Source organism: Halichoerus grypus, chromosome 10, assembly GCF_964656455.1.
Source record: "Halichoerus grypus chromosome 10, mHalGry1.hap1.1, whole genome shotgun sequence".
NCBI lineage: Eukaryota > Metazoa > Chordata > Mammalia > Carnivora > Phocidae > Halichoerus > Halichoerus grypus.
In genome coordinates, this window is record NC_135721.1 from 64,108,025 (window position 1) to 64,134,763 (window position 26,739).

The 26,739-nt window shown below is 34.3% G+C and overlaps 1 protein-coding gene and 1 pseudogene across 9 annotated transcripts in view; one reads left to right on the plus strand and one right to left on the minus strand.

The window, feature by feature from the left end:
- The window catches only part of CCDC88A (coiled-coil and HOOK domain protein 88A), a 122,430-nt gene that overhangs the window by 32,673 nt on the left and 63,018 nt on the right, over window positions 1–26,739 (plus strand). For all 9 annotated transcript variants that reach the window (XR_013441821.1, XM_078056541.1, XM_078056542.1 and 6 more), the window contains exons 4-8: window positions 2,951–3,020; window positions 5,004–5,062; window positions 11,459–11,542; window positions 13,569–13,709; window positions 22,450–22,622. Coding sequence is in view for 8 of the 9 variants with exons in the window: in XM_078056541.1 (XP_077912667.1) it covers window positions 2,951–3,020; window positions 5,004–5,062; window positions 11,459–11,542; window positions 13,569–13,709; window positions 22,450–22,622 (527 nt within the window). In the remaining variant the exon portion in view is untranslated. The remainder of the gene's footprint in view (window positions 1–2,950; window positions 3,021–5,003; window positions 5,063–11,458; window positions 11,543–13,568; window positions 13,710–22,449; window positions 22,623–26,739) is intronic.
- Window positions 15,914–21,577, minus strand: LOC144379313 (sushi repeat-containing protein SRPX pseudogene; annotated as a pseudogene).

The following is a 26,739-nucleotide window of genomic DNA, read 5'->3' on the forward strand; positions in this document are numbered from 1 at the left end:
ATTAGAATAGGGAAATAGGAATTTTTACAAAAACGTAACCAGAATCCTGTGAAGAACCCATAGAACCAAACAGAGATTTTTAGAATAATTTGGGTTTTTTTTTTAATTTGTGTAGTTTTTAGCTGCCTTGCCTAATATTAGTACTTTCAGACATAACAAACTTAATACTTAGAAGTAAAGTAAAAGTAGAGTAGAAAAGTAGATTTTTTCCTATTAACTAATATTTTGTAACCTTTATCATTTAAAAAATACCTTTATACTTTCATTTGATTTCCTACTCTTCCCAAGAAAAGTCACATACATAGTAAGTCATGGAACTTTGATTTAAGCCTAGGCATTCGGACTGTACTCCACCAGCATGTTATGCTAGGTATCAGATTCTACTATACTGAAGTACATTTTTAGATACATGGAGATAATTTTAAATTTAGCAGTTTCCTGTAGCAATTGTATCTCATCCAAACATAATAGAATTTCACAGTGTAAAAGTGAAACACATGAGGTCATTGATGATACCATATGGTGAAAAAAATCTATGAGATTGGCTTTCGTCTTTGTGAAGAGACTGAGTTAGCATGAGGCATGGGGTAACAGAGTAGGCAGAGAGTAGGGAGCCAACTGAGGAAGAGGGTGGAGGAACAGGGTAGTGACTATACTGAAGATTACCGTGTACCAACATAGGATATTACATGGTAAATCAATATAATAAATTGCCTTGAAAAGTTGATGTTTTCTAGTATGATTTATCAATTTTCACTCATGTTATCCCAAAATAAAATGTGTAAATGAGAATTAATCCTTTATCTTGAAATAAAGCTTTTTTCTAATAATTCAGGATCTCTTAAAATTTAATGCCTCCTTTTATGATACTGAATTTGAATGTTCTTTGTTCAGATTTAGACTATCCACTAAATGGGATAGAGACAAAATAGTGATTGCTTTTTTTATATAGCTCTTATTTATAATTTCTTTTACATATGTACAATGATAGTTCTGATAATTTTGCTTCAAGGCAAGGAAACTAAAAATTAGAAGAATTAGAAATTTATTCCCTTAAGTCCATTTAGCTGTTACCTACTTAGCTAATAGCATATTCCATCTTGAGGTAACTTGCTTTGAATTGGAAAATTCATTTATTAAATAACCAGACTTGGTCTCAGTCTTTGGAGTAAATGATTTTAGCAGTTTTTGACACTTACTCTTAATTACTTATCTAATCAGATACACATACAGAGTATATACTTTTTCTTTAAATGTATGCATGTTTTTGGTAATAGTTTTTAAAGGGCTAGTAAATATAATGCTGAAGAAAATGTTTTGAAACTTTCTCATACATATCTATAAAGAATTAAAGATAAAAGGTTAATTCTAATGAGCCTCTGGTACATATCACATACTGGCTATGGGAAAATGCTTTATGGGATCTAGAATTACACATCTTAAAAAGCAATACAAGTTAACTTTTCATGATATTTGCTCCCTCATCATAGTATTAAGTAAAGAGTGACTCAGAAAGAAATAATTTTAAAAACTTCTTAGTAACTAGTTATGTCTGAATATGTAGTGAAAGCCAAATTGTAAGGACATTCACAGTTATTTCTATAATCTTGCAAAGATTCGGTAGTATCACAGGACACCGATCAGTCCTGTAGTCTGCTTCATCTCAGACCCTTTGTAGCATGCCATTATTAGTAATGATAGACACATTGTGTTCCTTCATTTCCTCAAAAAAGGGGTAGGATAAATGGAAGATGCATAGTTATTACCTAAAATGAGTAATATGAAAGCATTCAATTCTTTCTGAATCACCCTGTACTATCAGAATGTATATATATTCTTGTCACTGAAAGTTTGACAGAAATCTAAGTAAAACATCTATTGTAGATAGAAGGGAGAAATAATGATTGACTGAGGAAGAGTTCACAGGCATAAAATGATCAGAAGACACAATTTTTAATGAAGTAACTAGCTTCCTTAATTTTAATAGAGGTTTTTAATTCCCTTAAAGAGAGGTAACAAAAGGTCAAAAACGTACACATGCTTGATCTTTTATTGAGGAGTGTTGTTTAAGTATCTAACACCTAAAACTCAGATTTCCAAATAATAAATATTAGACCTGTTCTACTTGGACACTTATTTTGTAGGTATTATTTTTTTAAAGATTTTATTTGAGAGAGAGTGAGTGAGAGAGGGAGAGCACGAGCATAAGCAGGGGCAGAGGGAGAGGGAGAAGCCGACTCCCCACTGAGCAGGGAGCCCAGTGTGGGGCTTGATCCCAGGACACTGAGATCATGACCTGAGCTGAGGGCAGACACTTAACCAACTGAGCTACCCAGGCGCTGCTATTTTGTAGGTAATAGATGTGTTATTAAGTCTAGCTGACATTTTAATTTTTGTTACTTAATTCATTAACTTGAAGTTAAAAAAGTTTAAGATCTTGGTGTCTTTTTTTTTTTCATTTTTTTGTTTATTTTTTATTTATTTATTTTTATTATGTTCAGTTAGCCAACATATACTACATCATTAGTTTTTTGATATAGTGTTCAACGACTGTTTAGTTGTGTATAACACCCAGTGCTTTTCACATTACGTGCCGTCCTTAATACCCATCATCTGGTTGCCCCATCCCCCCACCCCCCCTCCACTCTGTAACTCTCAGTTTGTTTCCTGGAGTCCAGAGTCTCTCATGGTTTGTCTTCCTCTCTGATTTCTTCCCATTCAGTTTTCCCTCCCTTCTCCTACGGTCCTCTGCACTATTCCTTATATTCAACATATGAGTGAAACCATAAGTCTTTTTAAGACCTTGGATAACTTTTTTCACCTTTTTAAAAGCTTTTTGATTGCAGTATAGCATATCTACAGAGAAGTGCACAAATGGTAAGTTATAGCTTATTGATAATTATCTAGTCAGCATTACCCATATAACAACCTTTGGGATATCTTTTTACAGGAGACTTTGCAGCAATTGATCATGATGTCCTTGCCAAATGTCTTAATCATTGGCAAAAATCCTTTTTCTGGTAAGTATTAAAATTGGCATAATGTGATAATAGTCTTTGTGTAATACTGTAATGCTTATCAAGATCTTGCTCATTTATATGAACACAGTAGGTTTTTCATGACTCTAGGGAAAGTCAGAGGTGATACTCCATTTTGTAGAGAGAAAATAAACAGAATATTTGTAATATGTAGATGAGGTCTATATATTACAGACATACATTTTATGTCAAGTCCAGTGTTTTTTTCAACTCTACCAAGTTGATATGTTTCTGTAATGATTTTTAGTGTCTCATTATAAACAAGTATAGAGGATAATATGGGTATAAGATTAAAGGAAAGAAGTGATTTTGAAGTAATTTCTAAGTTTATATTCATACATCTGCTATCTTTCATTGCCAGAGCTGTTTGAATCTAAGATTTTACTGATTGATGTTTAGCTTATATTAAACTACTTCTAAATGGAAAGATGAGAAGCAGTTTTCTTAGATCATTTAAATTATTTTCTTCAGAAGTTTCTGCCTTTTGCCAGATTTCAATTGTGACCTCTTCAGAGTTTTGATTTTTAAACAATTAGGGAAATTAGTAGCTACTAACCGATTCAACAACAGTCTTATTCTTTTAGGCTACCCGTAACCCAAATCTAAGTATATCTTCTCCAAACCCCACCCCCCATTCTCATTCTAAACAAAAATAAAGCCAAAATAAAAACTAAAATCAAGCATGAATTTTTCCTGAGGAAATTACCACTTAGATAAGGTGAATTAAGAGTTTAGATAGTCTTTAGAGATATTCTGGGATATTTGATTATATAAATTAAAAAATGAAAAAAAAATTTTATATGTAGAATGGAATTATTTTCAGTTTTACATGCGTTTAGTAATTACCTACCAAATTATAGAGACCAGGAATATAAAGAAAATGGTCTGTGCTCTGGAGGATCTTATGTTTTGGTGAGAGAGATACACAGATGACTGGGAAATCATGTAATAATTAATATACAATAGAGCTATGTAAAAGTATTAGGCGTATAAAATATGGAGGCATTATTCTAAAAGTTGGCAGATTAGTGAGAGTTGGGGACCATGGGTGGGTGGTTGCCAGGGAAGACTACACTGAGATGTTAGAGCTGTGCCTAGGATTGTGATTAGTAAGTAGTTCCCTAGAGGGATGAGTGTAGGGAAGAAAGACAAGCAAAGAGAGTAACAGAAGTGAAGGCAGACGAGTGTGGATGTATATATATTTGGGGAAGGGTGATTAGTGTGGCTAAGAAAGTAGGTTGTTTGCTGGAGAGTAAGAGGAAATGTTTGAAGAAAGATTTGGACTTTGTCATAGACCATTGCCCTGATGTTGAAATTTAGCCCAAAGAAGTGACTTTTTTTTTTAGATAGCTGCTGTATGTTTTGAGAAAATCTGAATTGAGTATTGTTCACCAGCAAATATACTATCCACTTCTGTTACAAATCATTAACTTTATCCAGCTTATTATATACATTCATTTTATCAGCTTTGCTGTAACATTTAAGGTTTTGATCCTGGTACACCTACACAGTGGAAAGCCATTTAAATTTTGTAGGTAGATGAATCATATAAGATAGGAGTGTTAGAAAGAAAACGCTAATAGGCCTAAGAGAAGCCAGACCTATTAGGAACCATTTGGTTGAATGTGTGGCATGTCCCTATATCAGCAGTTCATTTGGTACATGGGTGTGGTATAATCATTTATGGAAAACTAGTGGATTTATATAATTAGCATACTTTATTGCATAAAGCCTTAAGGTCATCTTATCTATGCTGCAGCCCTTCAAAGTTGACATCCTTGCCCATTTCTTCTGCTCTCACCACATTGTGCACACAGCTGCTTTCTTGACTTCTTCACTATACTTGCATACTTAATCCTTGGGTCAAGTTGTTGTGGATATTACCTTTAGAAGGGATTCTACCAATATAAGAAAGAGAGTTGAACTAAAGTAAAATGTAGTACTTAGCAATCGTTTTTATTGCAGAACAAGGCACAGAAGAAGTTAAAAAGTTGCTTTTACTTTTACTGGGTTGTGCAGTTCAGGTAAGTTAAAATATTTCTTTGTATTTCCATTTTAATAACTCTGTATGTTTTTTCAGGCTCTAGTTTCTGAAAGATTTAAAGATGGGCTATTGCTTTTTCAAAGTCTATGTTAGGAACTTTTAAATAACTATAACCTTCTAAGGAGATTTTGCAGGAAAACATTTATTCTCTTATTTTATTTCAAACTGTACTTATATTATCAGATAATTGTATTATTTAAAAACTGTATTTTTTTTTTTATTTTTTGAGCCTTTTATTGGCCCCAAGTTTTTCAAATTTCCATAGAGGTACTCTTAAAAACTTCTCCCAAAACATCCTTATGATTTATGTGTGCATGTTTGTATGTTACAGAAGGGATGATTAACAACAAAAAGAGGCAGAAATTATGAAAAATGTTATTTTGGAGTCTGGATTATTATTATATTGCCCTTTTGATGAGTGATTATAATAGTAATAGCAGCTATGATATATTGAATACGTACTTTGTGTCAGGTATGATTCTTATATAGGTTTTCTTATATCTTTTCTCACATAAGAAGATTGGTGTTTATATAGGATGATATTTAAGTTACCCAAATTAAGACACTTGTGAGAGTTGGAAAGGGTACTGTTAACAATTACAGTGGAACTGCATGTGTAAACTGGGACTGTCCCTGACAAACCCAAGATGGTTGCTCGAGATTCGTATTGCCAACAGGCCAAAGAGTTAAGTTTAAACTCTGGTCTGACTTCAAAACCTATTTCTCTATGTTGATTTTTCCTTTAATTGGCCATTTTTTGGGTAAGTGATTACAGTGTTAAACTATCTCAATTATTTTTGGAATGAATTTATTTATAAACAAATATTGTGACCACAAGTGATTTTTTACATACATATGCCAGAAATTATAATTCCAAGAGAGTGTGGCTTTTAGAGCTAACAATGCATGTTATTAAAGTTTCATGCTCTGTAATATACAGGTGTTTACTTCATAATTGATTAAATATTCAGTAAAAATAGTGTTTGTGGTCATTGCTGTTCTAATTTGGTCATCAGATCCTAAATTAGAAACACAGTCCTTAATTATTTACAGCCTTGAATACTGTATTTGCTTTTAAAAATACCCTCTATTGGTGGATGTTATGTAAATTTAAATAACATAGTGACAGCATAAATTTGGTTGTAACTTCTGGTTACTATTTGGTTGTTATTTCTGGTTACTAAAATTGACAGTGGAAATGGAGCAGAATGAAGGAGTTTCTATGAACAGTTTAGGGAAAGCCTAAAATATAAAAGAAACCATCATGAGCTGTGAATTGTGTAAGACTGATGAATGACAGACCTATACCCTGAAACATTATATGTTAATAAAAAAAAAAAAGAATTTAGATTTCATCCTGTCAGTATTTGGGAGCCACTGACGCTAATGACAGAAATTAGAAACTGTCAGAATCTGCTGTCAGTTGCCAGAATCTCCTGTCAGCCTTTAACTGTCTATATGAACAATTAGAAATCTTTGTTGATACTGAAGAGCTAAAATGTACTTCAGGACAAAACCAATCAGCTAACAAGTATTGTTTGTACACTTTCTAGAATGTAATCTCTATTACAGAAAATCTATCCTTGTGTAATTCAACAGGTTAAAAGTCTAATGTTTAATATAATACGTAAGTAGCATAAATATGTTTTTCCACATCAGGATTAGTTTTATCTGTTATACTTGTGATTCGTAGGTAGAAATAGTAAGTTAAAGTTTGCTGGTATGATACTTAAGTCCAAGAATTCAGTGGGCCACAAGTTTTAAAAGATACTATATTCATGAAAAGAAATAGAAATGGAAGGAAGCATAAGGAAATTGGAAAAAAATTGTTTCTTTTGAAGACGAAAGTATGAAATTCTTAAGGGGAAGTAGCATTCAAAAACAGTAAATTAGTCACTGTCAAAAGATCTTACAGAATAAATTTATAATTAAGACTTTTTTATCCTCGATTATACATAAATCGACAGGAATAACTTTGAATACAAAGAAGACTGTTCAAGGCAAGGGCTTAGATATTTCCATTATTGACTAATTAAACCAGTCCAGTTCCACCAGAATCTTTTCTAGTGGATAACACATCTTCTGAACCAGTTCTGAGCATCAGCTAAAATTTTTATGGACACATAGCTCTGCATCCCAGCCATGAGATAGTTGAGAGATTCTCAAGCAAAATCATCCTACACAGAAGGAAAAATGTTTGTAGTGTATGTTGTTTACAAATATTTTTCTTCAAAGACAATGTAAAATTCAGCAGACCTTAGTTTTATATTAGTACTGGCTATTCAGTATCCCAAAAATATTATTTATTTTGGGCTTTCGCAAGGTTGCATAGTGTTGAAAGCAACTGAGTGTCAAGTGTGATTGGAATTAAAATTTTGACCTTTATGTGTGCCCTCACAAGCAATTCTAACACTAGTATTTGATTCAGAAAACTATTTTTGAACTTGGTCAGCTTGAGGGCTATAGCCTGTTGTTTTCCTACCAGTTATCTGTAAAGCATCCTAAAAATTAGCATTTTAGAACATTAATTATCCCATTACATTTTGGGGAAATAAAATAATACATAGCTTCTAGCTGAGGCATTTTTTTTCTGAGAATACATGAAAATAGCAAATGTAGCTTAATATAAAGAGGGAATTTTTTGCTGATATTGTTTTTTTATTTTTTTAGTCAGGGGAAAATTTATAAATAAAATTCACCATTTTACTAAATTTTTAAGTGTACAGTTCATTAGCATTAAATACATTCACATTGTTGTGCAACCATCACCACTACCCATCTCAGAACTTTTCTCATCTTCCAAAACTGAAATTTTACACCTGTTAAACAGTAACTCCCTGTATCTCTTTTCCCCCCAGCCCCTGGCAACCACCATTCTCCACTTTCTGTCTTTATGAATTTGACTACTCTAGGACATAAGTGGAATCATTCAGTATTTGTCCTTTTGTAACTGACTTATTTCACTTAGCATAATGTTTTTAAGGTTCATCCATGTTTTAGCATATGTCAGAGTGTCCTGACTTTTAAGACTAAATAATACTCCATTGTATGTATATACTACATTCTGTTGCTTCCACTTTTTGCCTATTGTGAATAATGCTGTTGTAAACACAGGTAATACAAACAGCTGTTTGAGTCCCTGCTTTCAGTTCTTTTCTGTCTATACAGGAGAGGAACTGCTGGATCATATATGGTAGTTCTATTTTCGACTTTCTTAGGACCTGCCATACTGTTTTCCATAGTTTCTGTACCATTTTACATTCCCACCAACAGTACACAGAGTTCCAATTTCTCCACATCCTTGCCAGCATTTATTACTTTCTGTTTTGGGAGCAAGGGGAGAGCCATTCTTTAAAGAGGGAATTTTAGTTTTTCTATTTTTATTTATTTTTTTATGTGGCATGTTTTGGTTTTACTTTTGATAGAACTATGATCTATTCAGTCATTGGTGTTCTTATTGAAAACACTGTAATGTGTTCCTCATTTTATTGTTTTCTTGTTCAGTAGTTTATTTTGGGTACTCTTTCCTCTATTTTAGTATAATTTTTCCTCATAATCCTGTCTTTTTTAATAAGAGAAAGCACTGAAAGTACCAAGTGAAAATGTGAGGAATTTGAGGAATTAAGAGCTTAAACACTCTGGTGAAAGATGTAGGACTTCAGGGTTAATGCAATTCTTCCTCCAGTCCCCAACTTCCTACCCAAATAACTTTTCTTTGTCTTTTAATTAATTTATGAGAGAGAGAGAGAGAGCAGGCAGAAGGGCAGAAGGAGAAGGGGAGAGACTCTTAAGCAGACTCCATGCTGAACAAGGAGCCCAGCTCAGGGCTCGACCCCAAGATCATGACCTGAGCCGTAATCAAGAGTCAGATGCTTAACCAATTGAGTCACCTAGGCGCCCCCCCCCCAGAATAACTTTTCTGCATTTTTCTTGGAATATCATGGTAATCTGCTGACTTAGATATCAGTTGCTATAATAGAGTTAGAAATAACTTTAGTGCCCATAACACATGAAGAACTTTATATAAAGATAAAAGAGAGCTTAATTTTAAGTGGAAAAAACAATTTGCTGATGATTATCTAGTCTTCTTCACAAGAGTCTTCATAGATGGAAGTAAAGCTATTTATATGTCTATTTTTAACACCAGACTTTATGCTCTAGAATGGGGCTGTCAATACAGTAGCCAGTGTGAGCCACATGTGGCTATTTAAATTAAAATTAATTACTATTGGGGTGCCTGGGTGGCTCAGTCATTAAGCGTCTGCCTTCAGCTCAGGTCATGGTCCCGGGGTCCTGGGATCGAGCCCCGCATCGGGCTCCCTGCTCCGCGGGAAGCCTGCTTCTCCCTCTCCCATTCCCCCTACTTGTGTCCCCTCTCTCGCTGTCTTTCTCTCTGTCAAATAAATAAATAAAGTCTTTAAAAAAAATTACTATTAAATAAAATGAAAATTTTAATTTCTCAGTTGCACTAGCTACATTTTGGTATTCAGTAGCCACATATAGCTAGTGATTACTATATTAGACAACACTGATATAAAAAGTTTGGTCCAATTATTCAACTTCGGAGTTGTATCTTCTCTCATTCTCTTTTCCATCTTGATAGTTTTTCTCTTTTCTATCCCTCAAGATCCTATAACCTTCATTGTGTATTCTTTAAGAAAGCCTAACCTATTTATAAAGCATATTTGGAATTCTTAAAAACTTTCAGAGTTTGAATAAAGATGAGATTTAGTAGAAATTGTGGGTATTTTAAGAGTAAAAGAAGAATTCTCATTGATGTGTGTTGAGACTATGTTAAAGGATGAGCTCCTAAAGATAGTATAAGTGAAGAAACAGTGGCTATAGGGCTTAGAAAAGGGAAGTATATTTGTTAAGTTTGAACTGAAGGCAGACAAAGATATGGCAGTTGAATTGGGAGACCCTTCCACTGAGTCATAGTCATCATAACCCTGCTATTTTATGTGTTCGTTGGCTTAAAAACTATACATAGGTCAACATCTTTGGAAGCATTAAATTTAAAAATTGGGCATACCATACCTAAAAAGTTAATTATGTTACAAATGTACTATCAGAAAGTCATTCTTAATTGTTCTCACTAGACCTGTCAAATATTATTTACTAGATGAAAAAAATTCTTGTTTTTAAATTGACTAATTTTCATCCCATCTCCCCAAAACTCGATTTCCTAGTCACAGCTAGAAATTGTACATTCTTAGTAATTTAATTTTAAATATTATTATATCATTCTAATAATTTTGTTTTTACAGGACACAGAACTATTTTTACCAATGGGAATGTGTTAAGTTAAATTGTAGGCAATAGAAGTAGAATGTTATAATTTGATATAATAAATACATAGAGTATAAAGCAGAACCTTGCTAAGTTTCTTAATGATCAAAGGACCAATTTTTTCTTTTTGTGAGTATATTCTCTTCACTAGTAGTTGGATAATTGGCCCAGGAGATGCAACTAAGCTAGACAAGGCAGTGCTGTCTGTTTTGTATGCACTTCTCATTTGGTAGCTGCAAGAATACAGTTATACCAGCAGTTGGACTGCAGTTTAAGAGATGTAGATGGGAGGCAGAGATATTAAGATGCATGTTAAACTCTTACTCAGTACTGACTGAAAAGAAAAAGATTAGGTTTACATCATAATATTTTTAATTTATATAAAGATTTTAAAAAGTTATACATTAAAGAATTGCTGCCTTTATTCCACTCAGTACATGTGTACTTGTATATATACTCTTAAATTTTGCCCCTGGTAACTTTATGTTATGGTAGAAACAAATATTTATTGTACTACCTTATAAATGTTGAACTGGGCCTCAAAAGTAGGTTTCTTTTATTAAGATTGATAGGATGAAGATGTGAGAATGCATTGTAAGCTTGAAGTAAAAATTGCTTACAATTTTTTTTTCCCAAGAAGAAAGGCTGTTTTGTTTGATGATAGCCAAAGACTGGCTGAGCTTTTTGGCTGTATTCCGAATTCTGCCACTGACTCACTGTGTTTTTTGGCAAGTAACTTATCCTCCCTGAAACAAGTTCTTGATTCTTTACTTTTCTGTTTGTAAAGTTAGCATAATAATATTGTACTGACCTCAGATGGGTTGTGTAATGGTTTCCCACTTTAGAACTTTACGGCATAAAAATAGCATGGGTTTTCGGTGCTATGCTTTTTAAATAAATATTTCTAAATTGTTATCTTTTCAGTAGGTAAGTATATTAGGCCATTTAAATGCAAAACAAACAAAACCCTCATTGTACTGTTCAGAACATAACCAAGTTTTTTGGCCTGATGAGTTTTTGGTTATTTACAACATATTAAGGACTATAGCCCATAAAACGTGAATGATCATTTTATTATTTCTTTTAGTGTCAGAAAAAAGAAGAATTTATTGAAAGAATTCAAGGTTTAGATTTTGATACAAAAGCAGCAGTTGCAGCACATATTCAAGAGGTAATAACTTATACTCAGTTTTTATATACTAATTTTTATGAAGATTGTGGTGTGTTTATATCTCCCCACATACTTGAAGTCCTAGGACAAGCAAGAACAAATCAAGGTCAGGTACAGATGAACCCTGCTGTTAGACAAATTATCGTCTTCTCTTTAGAGATAACTTTTTTTTAATTATTATGTTATGTTAATCACCATACATTACATCATTAGTTTTTGATGTAGTGTTCCATGAATCATTGTTTGCGTGTAACACCCAGTGCTCCATGAAGTACGTGCCCTCTTTAATACCCATCACCAGGCTAACCCATCCCCCTACCCCCCTAGAGATAACTTCTTAAATGAATCCTCATGGCACAGTGCTAACTAACTACCGTGTACTGTTGCCTTTATCCATAGGGATGTTAGGTAGGAAGTGTTTAAGGAATGAAGTGTATGTTTGTTAGCACAGAATGAACAGTATTGTAAATGGAAGCAGCAGAAAGTGGATCACTGCCTGTAATTCAAAACTAAAATGAGAGGTAAGATGATAACCTAAGTACTAAGTCATTCCAGTGATTTCCTTTTGAATGAATGGACACAGTATAATTTTTATTGAAGATATTACTTGAATTATAACACATTTGTAACATCCATATAAAAACTTAAGTCTAGGACATATTGTGCAATATTAAGTAATTAAAATAATTAACAGATGGATTTTAAAAGCTGCTATTTCTGCATCTATCTAGTCTTGAGCTTTTTAATCTTATACACTTAACAAGACTTTTTAGAACTAGATCATGTTAAACTTTACATGTTGATTAGAAAGAGAACTAAGGGAGGGAATTTTTAAATAGTAAAAATTGGTAGTGTTTAAAATATTCTCTATTTGAATAACCTGTGTTGCGTATATCATCTTTCCTCTTCGTTAGTATTCTTAGAGTCCAGCTTTCTTGTCTGTAATACTGTTGTCAACAGTAAGCATATTAGTACTCCACAAGATACAGGGGAGGTGTTTTGGTAGTTTCCCCTTATATACGTTTGTTTGTGTATGCTAGCTTTGTGGTTTGTATTTTATTTTGAATAAATGCTAAGTATTGCAAGTTACTAAATTTGCCATCATTCTTCAAAGTGTTATTTTGCGGTTTCTTGTGAAAGTTAAAGCAGATTATTAGAATCACAATGAGAAAAGAAAAACAAGAAATAAGTATTTCATTTATGTAACTTTTCCATTCTTTTAAAAATCTTTATGTTAGTAGTCCATTTCTCCTAAGGTTCTGTGACAGTGTCATCTTCAGACTCTTTAAAGATGTAGCTTTTCAAACATAAAAGTGCAATAACATATATCCTACAAGATTAAAAAACTTTTGCTATTGAATCAAGCACAATAAATTTAGTCTTACCTAAAGAAAAGTTCAAAAGTTCAACTGATTTTGTTAAAACAGTTGTCAAATGTATCAATATTACCTTCCCCTAGTAATGCCTGAATTAAATGTTTTACTTTTTAGTTGACAGGAAAACAAATAGAAATTTATTTATAGTTTATATTTAGTAAAAATAATTCTTATTATTAGCCTTTTCATCATTAGTTTCAAGTGTTCTTTTTTTATTTAATTTTATTTTATTATGTTAGTCACCATACAATACATCCTTAGTTTTGTTTTTTTTTCTTTTTAAGATTTTATTTCTTTATTTGACAGAGAGAGACACAGTAAGAGCGGGAACACAGGCAGGGGGAGTGGGAGAGGGAGAAGCAGGCTTTCCGCTGAGCAGAGAGCCCGATGCAGGGCTCGATCCCAGGACCCCGGGATCATGACCTGAGCCGAAGGCAGACGCTTAATGACTGAGTCACCCAGTTGCCCCTCATCATTAGTTTTTGATGTAGTGATCTGAAGTTTCAAGTGTTCTTGAAGCATCATATTTACTTCTCATATTTTTATGATAAGGGATATATGATATTTGAGCTAATATTGTACTAAAATGAAATCAGTTTTTAAGTAATAGCCATTCTAAAAAATTGTTTATTTTGGTTGCTTTGCTAAAGGTAACCCATAATCAGGAAAATGTGTTTGATCTGCAATGGATGGAAGTGACTGATATGTCTCAAGAGGAAATAGAACCACTCTTGAAAAATATGGCATTACATCTAAAAAGACTTATAGATGAGAGAGATGAACATTCAGAGGTTTGTAAATTTCTTTCAGTACATTGTGAAAGTTTGCTTTCCAAAAAGAGTGATTTCAGAGGATCTTCAAAATTGATAACTGTGTTTCTTAGGGACAGGTAATAAAGTACTTTATGTCTGTTTTTTGTGCAACACAGGAACCAAAAAGGGTAGATAAGAGCCCCAAATTGCTAGTAAAGAGATTGCAGTTAGATTTTCTTTTCCCCTTTCTTTTAAATTATTATTCTGATTTTGTTCCTGTGTGTTTTTAAGTCATCCCCACAGCTCTGGCAACAGTACAGAAGTGTGAAACTGAAAATACTATTGATGTAAATGGAAAAATCATTGCCTTGAAGCATGAGAATTTGCTTAAGGTTAATTTCTTAGTTTTATTGCCACATTTTGAGGTTGGAAAAATAAGTTTAATAAAAGGAGAACAACAGGTGTTCTGAATAAAATGTCTCACAAAAGGTCTCAAATTTTTGTAGTCCGTAAATGAGGTGTGATTTTAAAAAAGAATTATTATAGGCTCCTGTAAGAAAGTACTTTGCTTTTTTAAAAGAGTAAAATTGCACCAGGTTTTTTGCCTGCACTCTCTGAAAACAGCTAATAATTTTATAGGAGTCTAGACTTCTGTGCATGTGATGGTGAGTAATATTTTGTTAATAGCAGACCAAAGTACTCTGCCATTCGGAAGAATGTGTAGCTTTGATCAGTTGTTCCATTTACATGGGAGAGACAGGGGTGTGTGTGTGTGTGTGTGTGTGTGTGTGTGTGTGTGTGTGTGTGTGTGTGTGTGTTTAAAGATTTATTCATTTGAGAGAGAGAGAGCATGAGCAGGAGGGGCAGAGGGAATGGGAGAGAGCATCTCAAGCATTTTCCACACTGAGCACAGAGCCCAACGTAGGCCTCAGTCTCAGGACCCTGAGATCATGACCTGAGCCGAAACCGAATTGGACACTTAACCGACTACACCACTGAGGCGCCCCTGGAAGAGACAGTTTTGAGGTTATTTACAGAGAATTTGATTACTCTTTGGGCTAATGAAAGACTTGTGTAGAAGAAATTCCTAAATGGTTTTTTTTTCTTTTTTTCTGAACAAAACTTTCATGTTGCTATAGATGAGGATTTTCAGTTTTTCTTTAGGCATTAGAAGAAAAGATAGGAAATAGAGAAGTATTTAGAGCAACAACTAATTTTTAGAAAGCCCAAAACCGTAAGACCAAAGGAAGAGTGAATTGAAAAAATGTCCCTAATATATATCAAACTTATCCTGAGATACTTAGATTATTTCATTTTCAATCTGAGTTTTGACCCATGTGCTTTATCTTCTTTTTATATTAGACCTTTTTACTGCCTTATTAATTTTCTACAACATTCTTCTATTTTTATTTCTTCTATTTGTATTTTGATAAGGTGTCCTCCAGCTTCTGAGGGCATGTATGAATTGTTTGATCTCACATGGGTGAAGAAGGATATTATTTTGGAGAAATGAGAACAAAATGTTTGTCATTATATGATCTGTGTCAAAACTAAGGAATATGAAACACTATACTGATTGTTTGAAAAACCTTTTAAAATGTATTATCCTGCCTGATTAAGCATTTTAGTTGAACTTGTTTTTTTAACAAGAAAAAAGTGGTGGCGTTCTCTTGTCTCAAGGTATTTGGAAACAAGTTGCTGTCTGGTTTAAACCCAGTTTTCTAGGGGAAATTTTTTTAATTTGGGTCACCAGTGGACTAATTAGAAAAGATCCTTAAAAATAATTGTGAAAAATATTAGACAAATGTAAATACAATTTATAAATGCAATAATTTTGTATTAATCAATTGGATTGAAACAAGTTCTTATTTAGATTTTCCCTTTAGCTCTTCTGTTTTTTCTCCAAAATATTTTATTATTTTATTATATTTTTCCCCCCAAAATATTTTATTTTATATAAAAATTTTATATAAAAAATAAAATAGAAGAAAGTTATATGTCACACTGAATAACACATATTCCTAACATTTTTTGGAACACTTCAGAGTACAAAAGCAGCATGCTCATTTTTAAATGCAAAGAAAACTTACAATAAAAGACTTCAAAAATTACCAATAAAAATCTGTACATTCGGATATTTTTAAGGCCCTTCCATGTGTGTAGCATTATGTAGAAAGAAAAATGGAACTTCAAGAGAGGAACCATCACATTAGATGTTACACATACATCTGGGCCTTTCCAGCTTACAGCCCTATCTCTCTTTAGGGGAAGGTGTCACTCAGTTTGAAGAGGGCCATAGGTGTCATCATGGAGATGTAGTGCTCCTTGTTCATGCCATGCTTATCCACAAGCACCATGCTGGAGGGATAGAGTAGGGTTTGCAGTAAACAGCCTGACCTGCAGAGCTAATGCTGGAGGCATAATCTTTGCTCCTATCCTGTTGGTGGGGCTCAGGAACATGCCTATTAGGTCCACCGTGGTGATATGTCAAAGATTCAGGCCATACTGTGCTTGTGGAAGCATTCCCATGTGCAGCCAGTAGAGGAGGACTTTGGATATGGACACAGTGAGGAGTCTCCTTTTCTCATAAAACTGCTCTTCTGACACCCACACTGATGTTCATGGGCTCTGTGCCAGTCCAAGCCAGGTTGGATTGACAGACTCGGGGCAGGGCTACCCGGTAGCTTGTAGCCACTGGTGCAAGAGAACCAACAGGTGGCTCTACTTACTGCTGCTGCTGGAACACGTCTTGTAAGCGTTCCCTAGGGTGCTGAGTTTACTTTTTTGTCTGACTCTTATTTTAACTTGAAATTTGCAAATGTCCTTATTCTCAGCTCTGTCATAGATTGTACTGGCTTTGTGACCTCCTAGAAAATTTGACCTTTGGGGGATGCCTTTTAGAAAAACATCACTTAGAATTCTTTCTGCTTTGTTTCTTTCCTCGGGGGTCTCCAAGGAACCCAGACGTCAGCTTATTAAGTTAAGCAATGCATTTCTTCATACTTGGCCACTTAATCCTAGAAGATTCATATCAACAAAGGAGGCTAGTTGGCTGCTCCAGGCCTTTTTGTTCCATACATGTTGTATATCCTGGTGAGCAGTAAAACTCTCGGAGTTAAAGTAGGCACCATCTGTGCACTTAAATATCCTCCATTTGCTGGCATGGCAAGGATGGGACATCACTTTTCAGTCAGTATTAGGAAGCTTCAGGCTGCTCACAGGGGATACCCTTCCTTGTCAAACAGAGAGTCCTTTTTTTCTGTTTTGATTAATCTTTTGTTGTAATTCTTTTATTTCAATCTAGAAAGTGTAATTTGGTCACTCTTTTTAATTACTCTTCACTTTGTATTAATTTTATGTAACATGTATTTCTTAAATCCTCTTCCTTTACTAAAAACCAAATAGATTTTAATGAATTTAAGATCTCTTTATTATCACTATTTATTTTATGCCAAGCATTGTGTTTGTGTAATATACTATCTTCATAAGTCTGTACAATAACCCCATCTTAAAAATGAAGATACTTGAGCTCAGAGAAGTTAAACAATTTGCCAAATCTAATTCCAACCCCTGTGTTCCTGTTTATAAAACCTTTGCCCAAATCCATGATTGTGCTGAGCACATCTCTGATTCTTTTCCTTAATTGGGAGTTCTGTAAACAGAATTATTAAGTCACTTGAATTTTTTTCTTAGCTTTGGATTATCTTTTTATGTTATATATGTTCTTCAGTGTATATTAATAAATACCTGCTTTTTTGCAAGATCTTGTGCTAAGAGTGCTTGGGAGCAACAAACTGACAAACTTTCAAAAAAGGATCAAAGATCATTATAATCTAGGGGGGAGAAATTATTTTAATAAAATAATTGGGTTTTTTAAATTAAGTTTTTATTTAGATTCCAGTTAGTTGACATAAAGTGTAATATTAGTTTCAGGTGTAGAATTTAGTAATTCAACATTTCATACAACACCCTGTGCTCATCACAAGAAGTGCTCTCCTTAATCCCCATCGCCTATTTCACCCATTGCCCCACCCACCTCCCCTCTGGTAACAGTTTGTTCTCTATAGTTAAGAATCTGTTTCTTGGTTTGCCTCTCTCTCTCTTTTCTCCACCCTTTGCTCATTTGTTTTGTTTCTTAAATTCCACATATGAGTGACTTATTTCACTTAGTACAATACTCTAGCTCTATCCATACTGTTGCAAATGACAAGATTTCATTCTTTTTACGGCTGAATAATACTCCATTATATATACATATAAATGTATATGTATGTATACACACACACACACACACACACATACATATAAATGTATATGTATGTATACACACCCACCCACCCACCACAGACACCACATCATTTTTATCCATTTGTCAGTCAGTGGACATTTGGACTGTTTCCATAGTTTGGTTATTGTAGATAAGGCCCTATAAACATCGGGGTGCATGTATCTCTTTGAATTAGTATTTTTGTATTCTTTGGGTAAATACCTAGTACTCTAATCGCTGGATCGGAGGGTGGTTCTATTTTTAACTTTTTTGAGGAACCTCCATGCTGTTTTCCTGAGTGGCCACACCAGTTTCCATTCTCACCAGCAGTGCAAGAGGGTTCCCCTTTCTCCACATCCTTGCCAACACCTGTTGTTTCTTGTGCTTTTGATTTTAGCCATTGTGACCGGTGTGAGGTGATAATCTCCTTGTAGTTTTGATTTGTTTTCCCTGATGATGAGTGATGTTGAGCATCTTTTCCTGTGTCTGTTGGCCATCTGTATGTCTTTGGAAAAATGTCTATTCATGTCTTCTGCACATTTTTAAATTGGATTATTCATTTTTTGGGTGTTGAGTTTTATAAGTTCTTTATAGATTTTGGATACTAACCCTTTATCAGATACGTCAGTTGCAAATATCTTCTCCCATTCTGTAGGTTGCCTTTTAGTTTTGTTGATTGTTTCTTTCACTGTGCAGAAGCTTTTTATTTTGAAGAAGTCCCAATAGTTGATTTTTGCTTTTGTCTCCCTTGCCTCAGGAGACATACCTAGAAAGAAGTTGCTACAGCCAGTGTCAAAGAGGTTACTGCCTGTGTTCTCCTCTAGGATTTTTATGGTTTCAGGTCTCACACTTAGGTCTTTAATCCATTTTGAATTGATTTTTGTGTTTGTATAAGAAAGTGGTCCAGTTTCATTCTTTTGCAGGTCACTGTCCAGTTTCTTAACACCATTTGTTGAAGAGACTTGTCTTTTTTCCATTGGATATTCTTTCCTGCTTTGTTGAAGATTAATTGACCGTATAGTTGTGGGTTCATTTCTGGGTTTTCTATTCTGTTCCACTGACCTACGTGTCAATTTTTGTGCCAGTACCATACTGTTTTGATCACTAGACCTTTGTACTGTAACTTGAAGTCCGGAATTGTGATGCCTCCAGCTTTGCTTTACTGTAATAAAATTTTGAAAGCAATAAGTACCCCCCAAAAAATCATATATCTAAGTACTATAGGAATTTAGAGAAGGAAGACATTGCTTACAACTGCTAGTGGAATGTCTAGGATCAGAAGTATCAGAAGGTTCATGAAATTAAATTATGCTTTAATAACATTTTTTGTCAGGTTTTTAAAAAAAAAAATGTTTGGAGGCCTTGAGCTAAAGAAGCTACTACCATTAGAGGAAAGTCAAATTGTCTACATAATCTTTAACAGAAAATGCCTCTGGGTACTCTTAACTTTTAGTACAAGGTTTCTTTCTTTTTTCTTTTTAGAAAATATTTCTCAGCCCATAGTTCTTTTGTACACTGGCATCTGGAACCTCTCGATATCTCCATAATACCACCTACTAAGTTCAAATGTAGTGTGTCTTCCTACTTTTGAGTTTTCCATTTTGTGAATCATTCAGTTAACTAATTTTGAGCAGCTGTTTTTGGGCTCAGTACTATGCTAAATGAGATCAGAGATACAGAGGAGGTATAAGAAAGATTGTATCAGGTTTATGGGGGAAAAAACCACATTGTAAATGACATAAGATAGCATTTAATTAAATTCTAATTTATTTGTGCATGAAACAAATATTTATTAAGTGCTGTGCGCAGGCACTATTATTATTAGAGTCAGGAGATGTTAGAAGGCAAGATTAAAGATAATGGAGACAGTAAGAAAATAAATAAATAAAACTTCATGAAGACTGAGCCTGGACTACTATGGAGATTACTAGTAACATTATTCACAGAGACAGGCACTTGGGCTGGTCATACTGGGTAGGTGGGTAAGATGAATAGTGTCAATGAATGTATAAACTACCCTTCAAAAAGTAGCAATGAAAGAGAAGTAGAAGGGTAACAAGAAGGAAATGTGGTCTTTTTTTTTTTTTTCTTAGATAGAAGACACTTGTATATATTTGAAGATCAAGGAGAAAAAAGCCAGTAGGAAGAGAGAAGTTGAAAATGTTCCAGAAATAAGGAATATGTATTGGGAGCAAAAGATGCATAAAAATGGAGGATTTAATCTCAGGTGGTTTTGTTTCTTTGACAAGTTGGAGGAGAGGTCATTCATCAGAAGTGATAATAGCAGTTTACAGGTGGAAGCTTAAGTAGAGAAAAGAAATATGTTTAAAACAGTCATTGTAGAGAAATTTGTCAAGAAATCAAGATTTTCAACTAAAGGATTGATGGGTATTGAAAAGAGCTTAACTGAAAATAGATGGCAAGATGTGTCGTAGGATTGTGTATTTTTTGTTTTAGAGTTCTTTATAACCTTGGAGAAGGAATAAAAAAATGATATTAGGTGGGGAAAATGACATAGTGTTTGAATCAAACTTGTATTTGAATTCCTGTTATACCTGTCATGAAATGTGTGACTTTGTTAAGTTAATCTTTATGAGCCTCAGTTTCCTTATTGTTTTACAATAGACATAATGCCTCTATTGTAGATTATAGTATTGGATGAGATCTTGTTGGAAAATCCCCTATCTGGAATTCTATAAATATTCATTCCCTTTTTTATTTTTTCCCAAAGAGTGGGCTGTAGTCAGAGTGGCATGGTAGTGTTACATTAGAAAGTAAGGATGACAGGCACTTAACTGTAGTTTCAAGCTGAGTAAGAACTCTAGAGTAGCCAGGGGTAATCTGGGCAGAAAGGAAGAGTTGAATGATAAAAGGTTCAGGTGTAGGTATGGTGCCATGGGAGTAAATGCTAGTAAAGGAGGCATGGCACAAGAGAGGAATGGTTCCTTCATTGGAAAAGTCTGTATGTATTGAATAAGGAGTGAAGGTAGAGTTGTAAACAGAAAAGGGACTGAGAAGTCATGTTCTTTGGTTTATCAGTAGGGATACTGGAGTTTGTGAAAGCAGTAGTTGGGCAGACCTTGATTAGGTGCTGAAATATATTCCAAGGATGAAGAAATGAGTTCTTATGGGTGGTTTAAAAAAAAAAAAAAAAGGAAGGATAAAAGTAATGATTTAGTGAGGGCATTATAAGACTTGGTGATAAGAAAGCAAAAATGGTGATTTCATGGTCCTGAGGTGGTTACCCACCTATTCTACCTGGAGTAAGACAGTTGGAATTACTAGTCAAGACAATTTCTGTTTGCCTGAGAAGTTTGAAAGAAAAGCTGAGGTATTGTTTAGAATAACAGAATTTTCCAATAAGAGGAAAATTGGAGGAATGGAGGAATATGATTGAGTGAGGTAAATATAGGTTAAGTAGCCCTTAAAGTTCAGAACTGGGGAAAGTAGAATGAGATTTGTGTCCCATGGAGAGACAGGAATAAAGGAAATGTTGAGATGGCAGATTACAACTACTATTGCAAGAAAGAGAACATAGGATATGGAGTCAAGAGACTGGCCTTGGAGTGTCGGCATCGCTACTATGAGTTTTGTGATCATGGACAAATCAGTCTCTGTGCCTCAGTTACATTACCTGCATAACGAAGAGATTAAACTAAACCACTGAGGTTCTCTTAGGTTCCTCTGAGGTCCTTGTCTACAATTCTAGAGCAATATTGTGGAATTCTGCAATGATGGCAAGATTGTATTTCTGCGCTGTCCAATACAGTAACCACTAGCTACCTGTGGCTGTTATATACTTAAAATATGGCTAGTGTGACTAAGGAACTGTATTTTTAACCTTTTTAATTTGTAATTAGGGACACCTGGGTGGCTGTCAGTTAAGCATCTGCCTTCATCTCAGGTCCTGATCCCAGGGTCCTGGGATCGAGCCCAGCATCGGGCTCTTTGCTTAGCAGGGAGTCTGCTTCTCCCTCTGCCTCTGCCCCTTTGCCCTGCTCGTGTTTTCTCTCTCTCTCTCTCTCTCTCTCTCTCTCTCTCTCTCTCTCTCTCCTAAATAGATAGATAGATAGATAAATAAATAAAATCTTTAAAAAAATTTGTAATTAAATAGCCACTTGTGCTACTGGCTACCATATTGGACAGCATAGTTGTAGACATATTGCTCTTGGGTTGATTTCTTTCCTATGTCAACAGGTCTTTTACGCCTTTCTAACAGTTGCTTTCTAGTGTAGTTATTTTACCACAATTGATTTCCTTTATTAAAAAATTAGGAAGGGAAAAAAGTATTAAGTCTTGTTCTAGTGTTATCTAGTAAATAGCTAATCCATGAACTGTTGCATGAAACTTTTTAAAAAGAGAGCTATCACAAAGTTAAAATCTATTTGACCAGTGAATTGTTTTTGATATTATAGGATAGTACTTAGACTTAGTGAATAGTGTTGATGTGTTTAGTTCTCTGATATGGAGAATACTAACAGTGATTCTGTGTTTATTTCTCTATTTCCTTAGACTATCATAGAACTCTCTGAAGAACGGGATGGTCTTCATTTTTTACCCCATGCCTCTTCATCTGCGCAGTCACCCTGTGGTTCTCCAGGCATGAAGCGAACAGAAAGTCGACAGCATCTGTCAGTGGAACTGGCAGATGCTAAGGCAAAAATAAGAAGGCTTAGGCAGGAATTGTAAGTTGGTGATTTTCAAGGCTTATTGAGTTTACACGGTCGCAAAGGTGACCTAAAAATGTTTTTTCAGCTTATGGAATATAGATCAGTTGTTCCAACTGCTAGCTTGTGTCAGAGTTTTCACTGGTATTTGTCAAAACGAGAAAAATAAGGAGACTGGCATAAAGTTTTCCTAATCCTAGATCTTATCAATTTAAAGATTGTCCTTTATTCTGAATTTATGTACTTCCTACCTTTCTTATATTACAATGATCTTTCTTTTATAAAATATTTTTCTTCCTTAGCAAATTGGGGTCTCCCTAATTTTTTTAAATTTTATATTCTTTGAAATCCAAAATACTGGCAACCACTGATTCGGTCAATAAGTTTAACTCTTTAAAAATTAATATTATAAAAGACTGAATTGTTGGCATACAGTATTACAGAAAATAATTTTGTGTGTGTATTTTGTGTGTTGAGTGTTTGAAATGCCTGAGTCATGTACTTAGACATGGTAAATATTCAGATTGGTTAGTGCTGATGAAATTATATTTATTTAACTTTCAAAGATCATTTGAGAAATGTCAGTGTAAATGTCACATAGGCATTCTTTGGTGAATCACATGTAAAGACATAACCAGTCTCTGCTGGAGATTTTTTATTTTGTACTTTAAAAAGAACAAAGGATTTTTATGTTTGGGGCTTTTTTCTTTTTTTTTTTCTTTTTGGTTTGTTTTCCTGGAATTTGGGCTTCAGAGTATAGATTTAAAATTTAAAGCCACAATATAACAATTACGTTTATTTACTGATTATTTAAAGCAGTTAGTTTAAGAAAGTGATTGAATATGCAAGGTAGAAAAAATATACAGTCTATAGGAAAATTTGAAAACAAAAAAAATACAGCTTTCATTGTGGATGTCTGCACTATTATGTATCTATTGAAGTGAACACGCCCAGGATATTCTATAAACAGCTGCACCAGGAAAATTAGGGAAGAGATTGCTGTTATTAGTTTGACTGGCAGTTAATGGATAGCCTAAACAGTGAACACTAGTTCGTGCCATATAATTTAGCACAATCTTCTCCAGTCTTTAGATAAAGCATGCAATTAGAACTGTAATGATGGTTGTGAATTCATTTAACATTTTGCACTCTATTAGAATTTGATTTTTAAATGAAATTTACTTGGCCATGGAGTGTATTAAAATCCCAAACAACTTAGAGATATTGATAAAATTTGGTTTCTCATATGCTTACTGGAAAATATAAGTGAATATTATTAATGAATAAGTAAATATGCCAGATATAGCAAGTATTCCCAATAGCTAACATTTCATCAAATACCATCTTTTTGTCCTTTGAAAATGTGTTTCTTCACAGATTTCTTTTATTAACATTTGCTCTAAGTCTTTTTGTTGGGACAGATCTTTCCAAAATAATGAAGTATGGAAATCATGGTGGTTAAAAATAGTTTAGGTTGTCTTATATGTAATGGAAATAAATAATTATAATGAGAACATGCAGATTAACTAGTAGCATACTTACTTACAGATGGTGCATTATAATTGCTTTTAGTTTATTGACATGCAGAGTAAAAATATAATTTGCAATTTGTTTTTTTTTTCTTTTCAAATTTTTATTTAAATTCTTGTTAGTTAACATATAGTGTAGTATTGGTTTCAGGAGTAGAATTTAGTGATTCATCACTTACATGCAACACCCACTGCTCATCATAACAAGTGCCTTCCTTTATATACCCATCACCGTTTAGCCCGTCCCTCACCCACCTCCCCTCCATCAACCCTCGGTTTGTTCTCTATTGTTTAAGAGTCTCTTATGGTTTGCTTCCCTCTCTTTTTTTCTTTTTTTTTTTCTTTCCCATATGTTCATCTGTTTTGTTTCTTCCACATATGAGTGAAATCATATGGTATTTTTCTTTCTGTGACTGACTTATTTCGCTTAGCATAATACACTCTAGCATGTCACTGCAAATGGCAAGATTTCATTCTTTTTGATGGCTAAGTAATACTCCATTGTGTATATACACACCACATCTTCTTTATCTATTCATCATGGATGGACATTTGGGCTCTTTCCATAGTTTGGCTATTGTTTTCGTTGTTGTTGTTTTTTAAAGATTTTATTTATTTGACGGAGAGAGAACACGCGCATGTACAAGCAGGGGGAGGGGCAGAGGGAGAGGGAGAAGTAGGCTCCCCCCTGAGCAGGGAGCCCAATTCAGGGCTTGATTCTAGGACCCTGTGGTCATGATCTGAGCCAAAGGCAGATGCTTAACCAACTGAGCCACCAAGCGCCCCCATAGTTTGGCTGTTGTTGATAATGCTGCTGTAAACATCAGGGTACATGTATCCCTTCAAATTGTATTTTTGTATACTTTGGGTAAATACCTAGTAGTGTAATTGCTGGGTTTTTAACTTTCTGAGGAACCTCCAAACTGTTTTCCAGAGTGGCTGTACCAGTTTCCATTCTCACCTAATTTGTAGTTTGATGGAAGAATCAGTTTCTTATAAATTTCACTTTTATGCAGTAGTTAGTACACTATCAAAGACTTCCTTTAATAATTCTCTCTGCCTCCATGGATCCTATATTTTCAAAGTTTTTCTTTCATACAAATTATTAATTCTTTTTTTTTAATAATAGCTTTGTTGAGATCATTTATGTATCAGAAAATTCATCCTTTAAACAAGATGAAACCCGAGAGGGAGACAAGCCATAAGAGACTCTTAATCTCAGGAAACAAACTGAGGGTTGCTGGAGTGGAGGGGGGTTGGGAGGGATGGGGTGGCTGGGTGATGGATACTGGGGAGGGTATGTACTATGGTGAGTGCTGTGAATTGTGTAAGACTGATGAATCACAGAGCTGTACCCCTGAAACAAATAATACATTATATGTTAATAAAAAAAAGAAAATTCATCCTTTAAAAATGTAATTCAATGACTTTTAGTATATTCATAGAGTTGTGAAACCGTCACATACTAATTTCAAGACATTTTCATCACCCCAAAAAGAAACCCCATACCCATTAGCAGTCATCCCCCACCCTCTTTGCCTTTGGCTCCTGGAAACCATTAATATACTTTGTGTTTTCTTGGATTTTTTATTCTGAACATTTCATATAAATGGAATCATACATTGTATGACCTTTTGTGACTGGCTTCTTTGACTTAGCATAATGTTGTCAAAATTCAACCATGTTGTAGCATGTATCAGTATGTTATTCCTTTTTACATTGAATAATACTCCATTATATGGATATGCCACCTTTAGGTTACCCATTTATGAGGTGATAGATATTTGGATTGTTTCCACTTTTTGGCTATTATGAATAATACTCTTATGAACATTGATGTGCATGTTTTTTGTATGGACATGTGTTTTCACTTTTCTTGGGTATATACTGAGGAGTGGAAATGCTGGATCCTATGGTAGTGCTATGTTTAACCTTCTGAGTAACTGTCAAACTATTTGGCTGCACCTTTTTACATCTCCACCAGCAATGTATGAGGGCTCCAGTTTCTCTGTATCATCATCAGTACTTGTATATTATACACCTTTTTGATTATAGGCATTCCATTGGGTGTGAAGAGATATCTCATTGTGGTTTTGACTTGCATTTTCCTGATGACTAGTAATATTGAGAGCATCTTTTCATGTGCTGTTGGTCATTTTTGTATATCTTCTTTGGAGAAATGTCTATTCAGATCCTTTGCCCATTTTAAAATTGAGTTGTGAGATAAACTTTTAAACAGATAGGTGAAACTCTGCAGTTGAAACCCACAGGAGTTTTGGACATTTCTGACTTGGAAGAGAAAAAGGAGGTGGTGTCAGGAAGATTTCATAGAGATGGTTACCTTTCAGCTAATGTCAAGCATTTACTAGGTTGAAAAGGCTCAATTGGGTATTCTAAGCAGAAGGAACTACAAGTTCAGTAGGCTATAAGGACAGGCATCATAAGAAATGAAGTTGAAAATGATGGTGTGGATACATAAAGGTCTTGTATGCAGTACTCAGAAGTTAGGACTTTAAACGGTGGGAACCAATTGAAGATATTTTGAATAGGAGAGTAACAAGATCTGTTTTATGTTTTAATGAAAAAATGCTAGCCTAGTGGTTGAC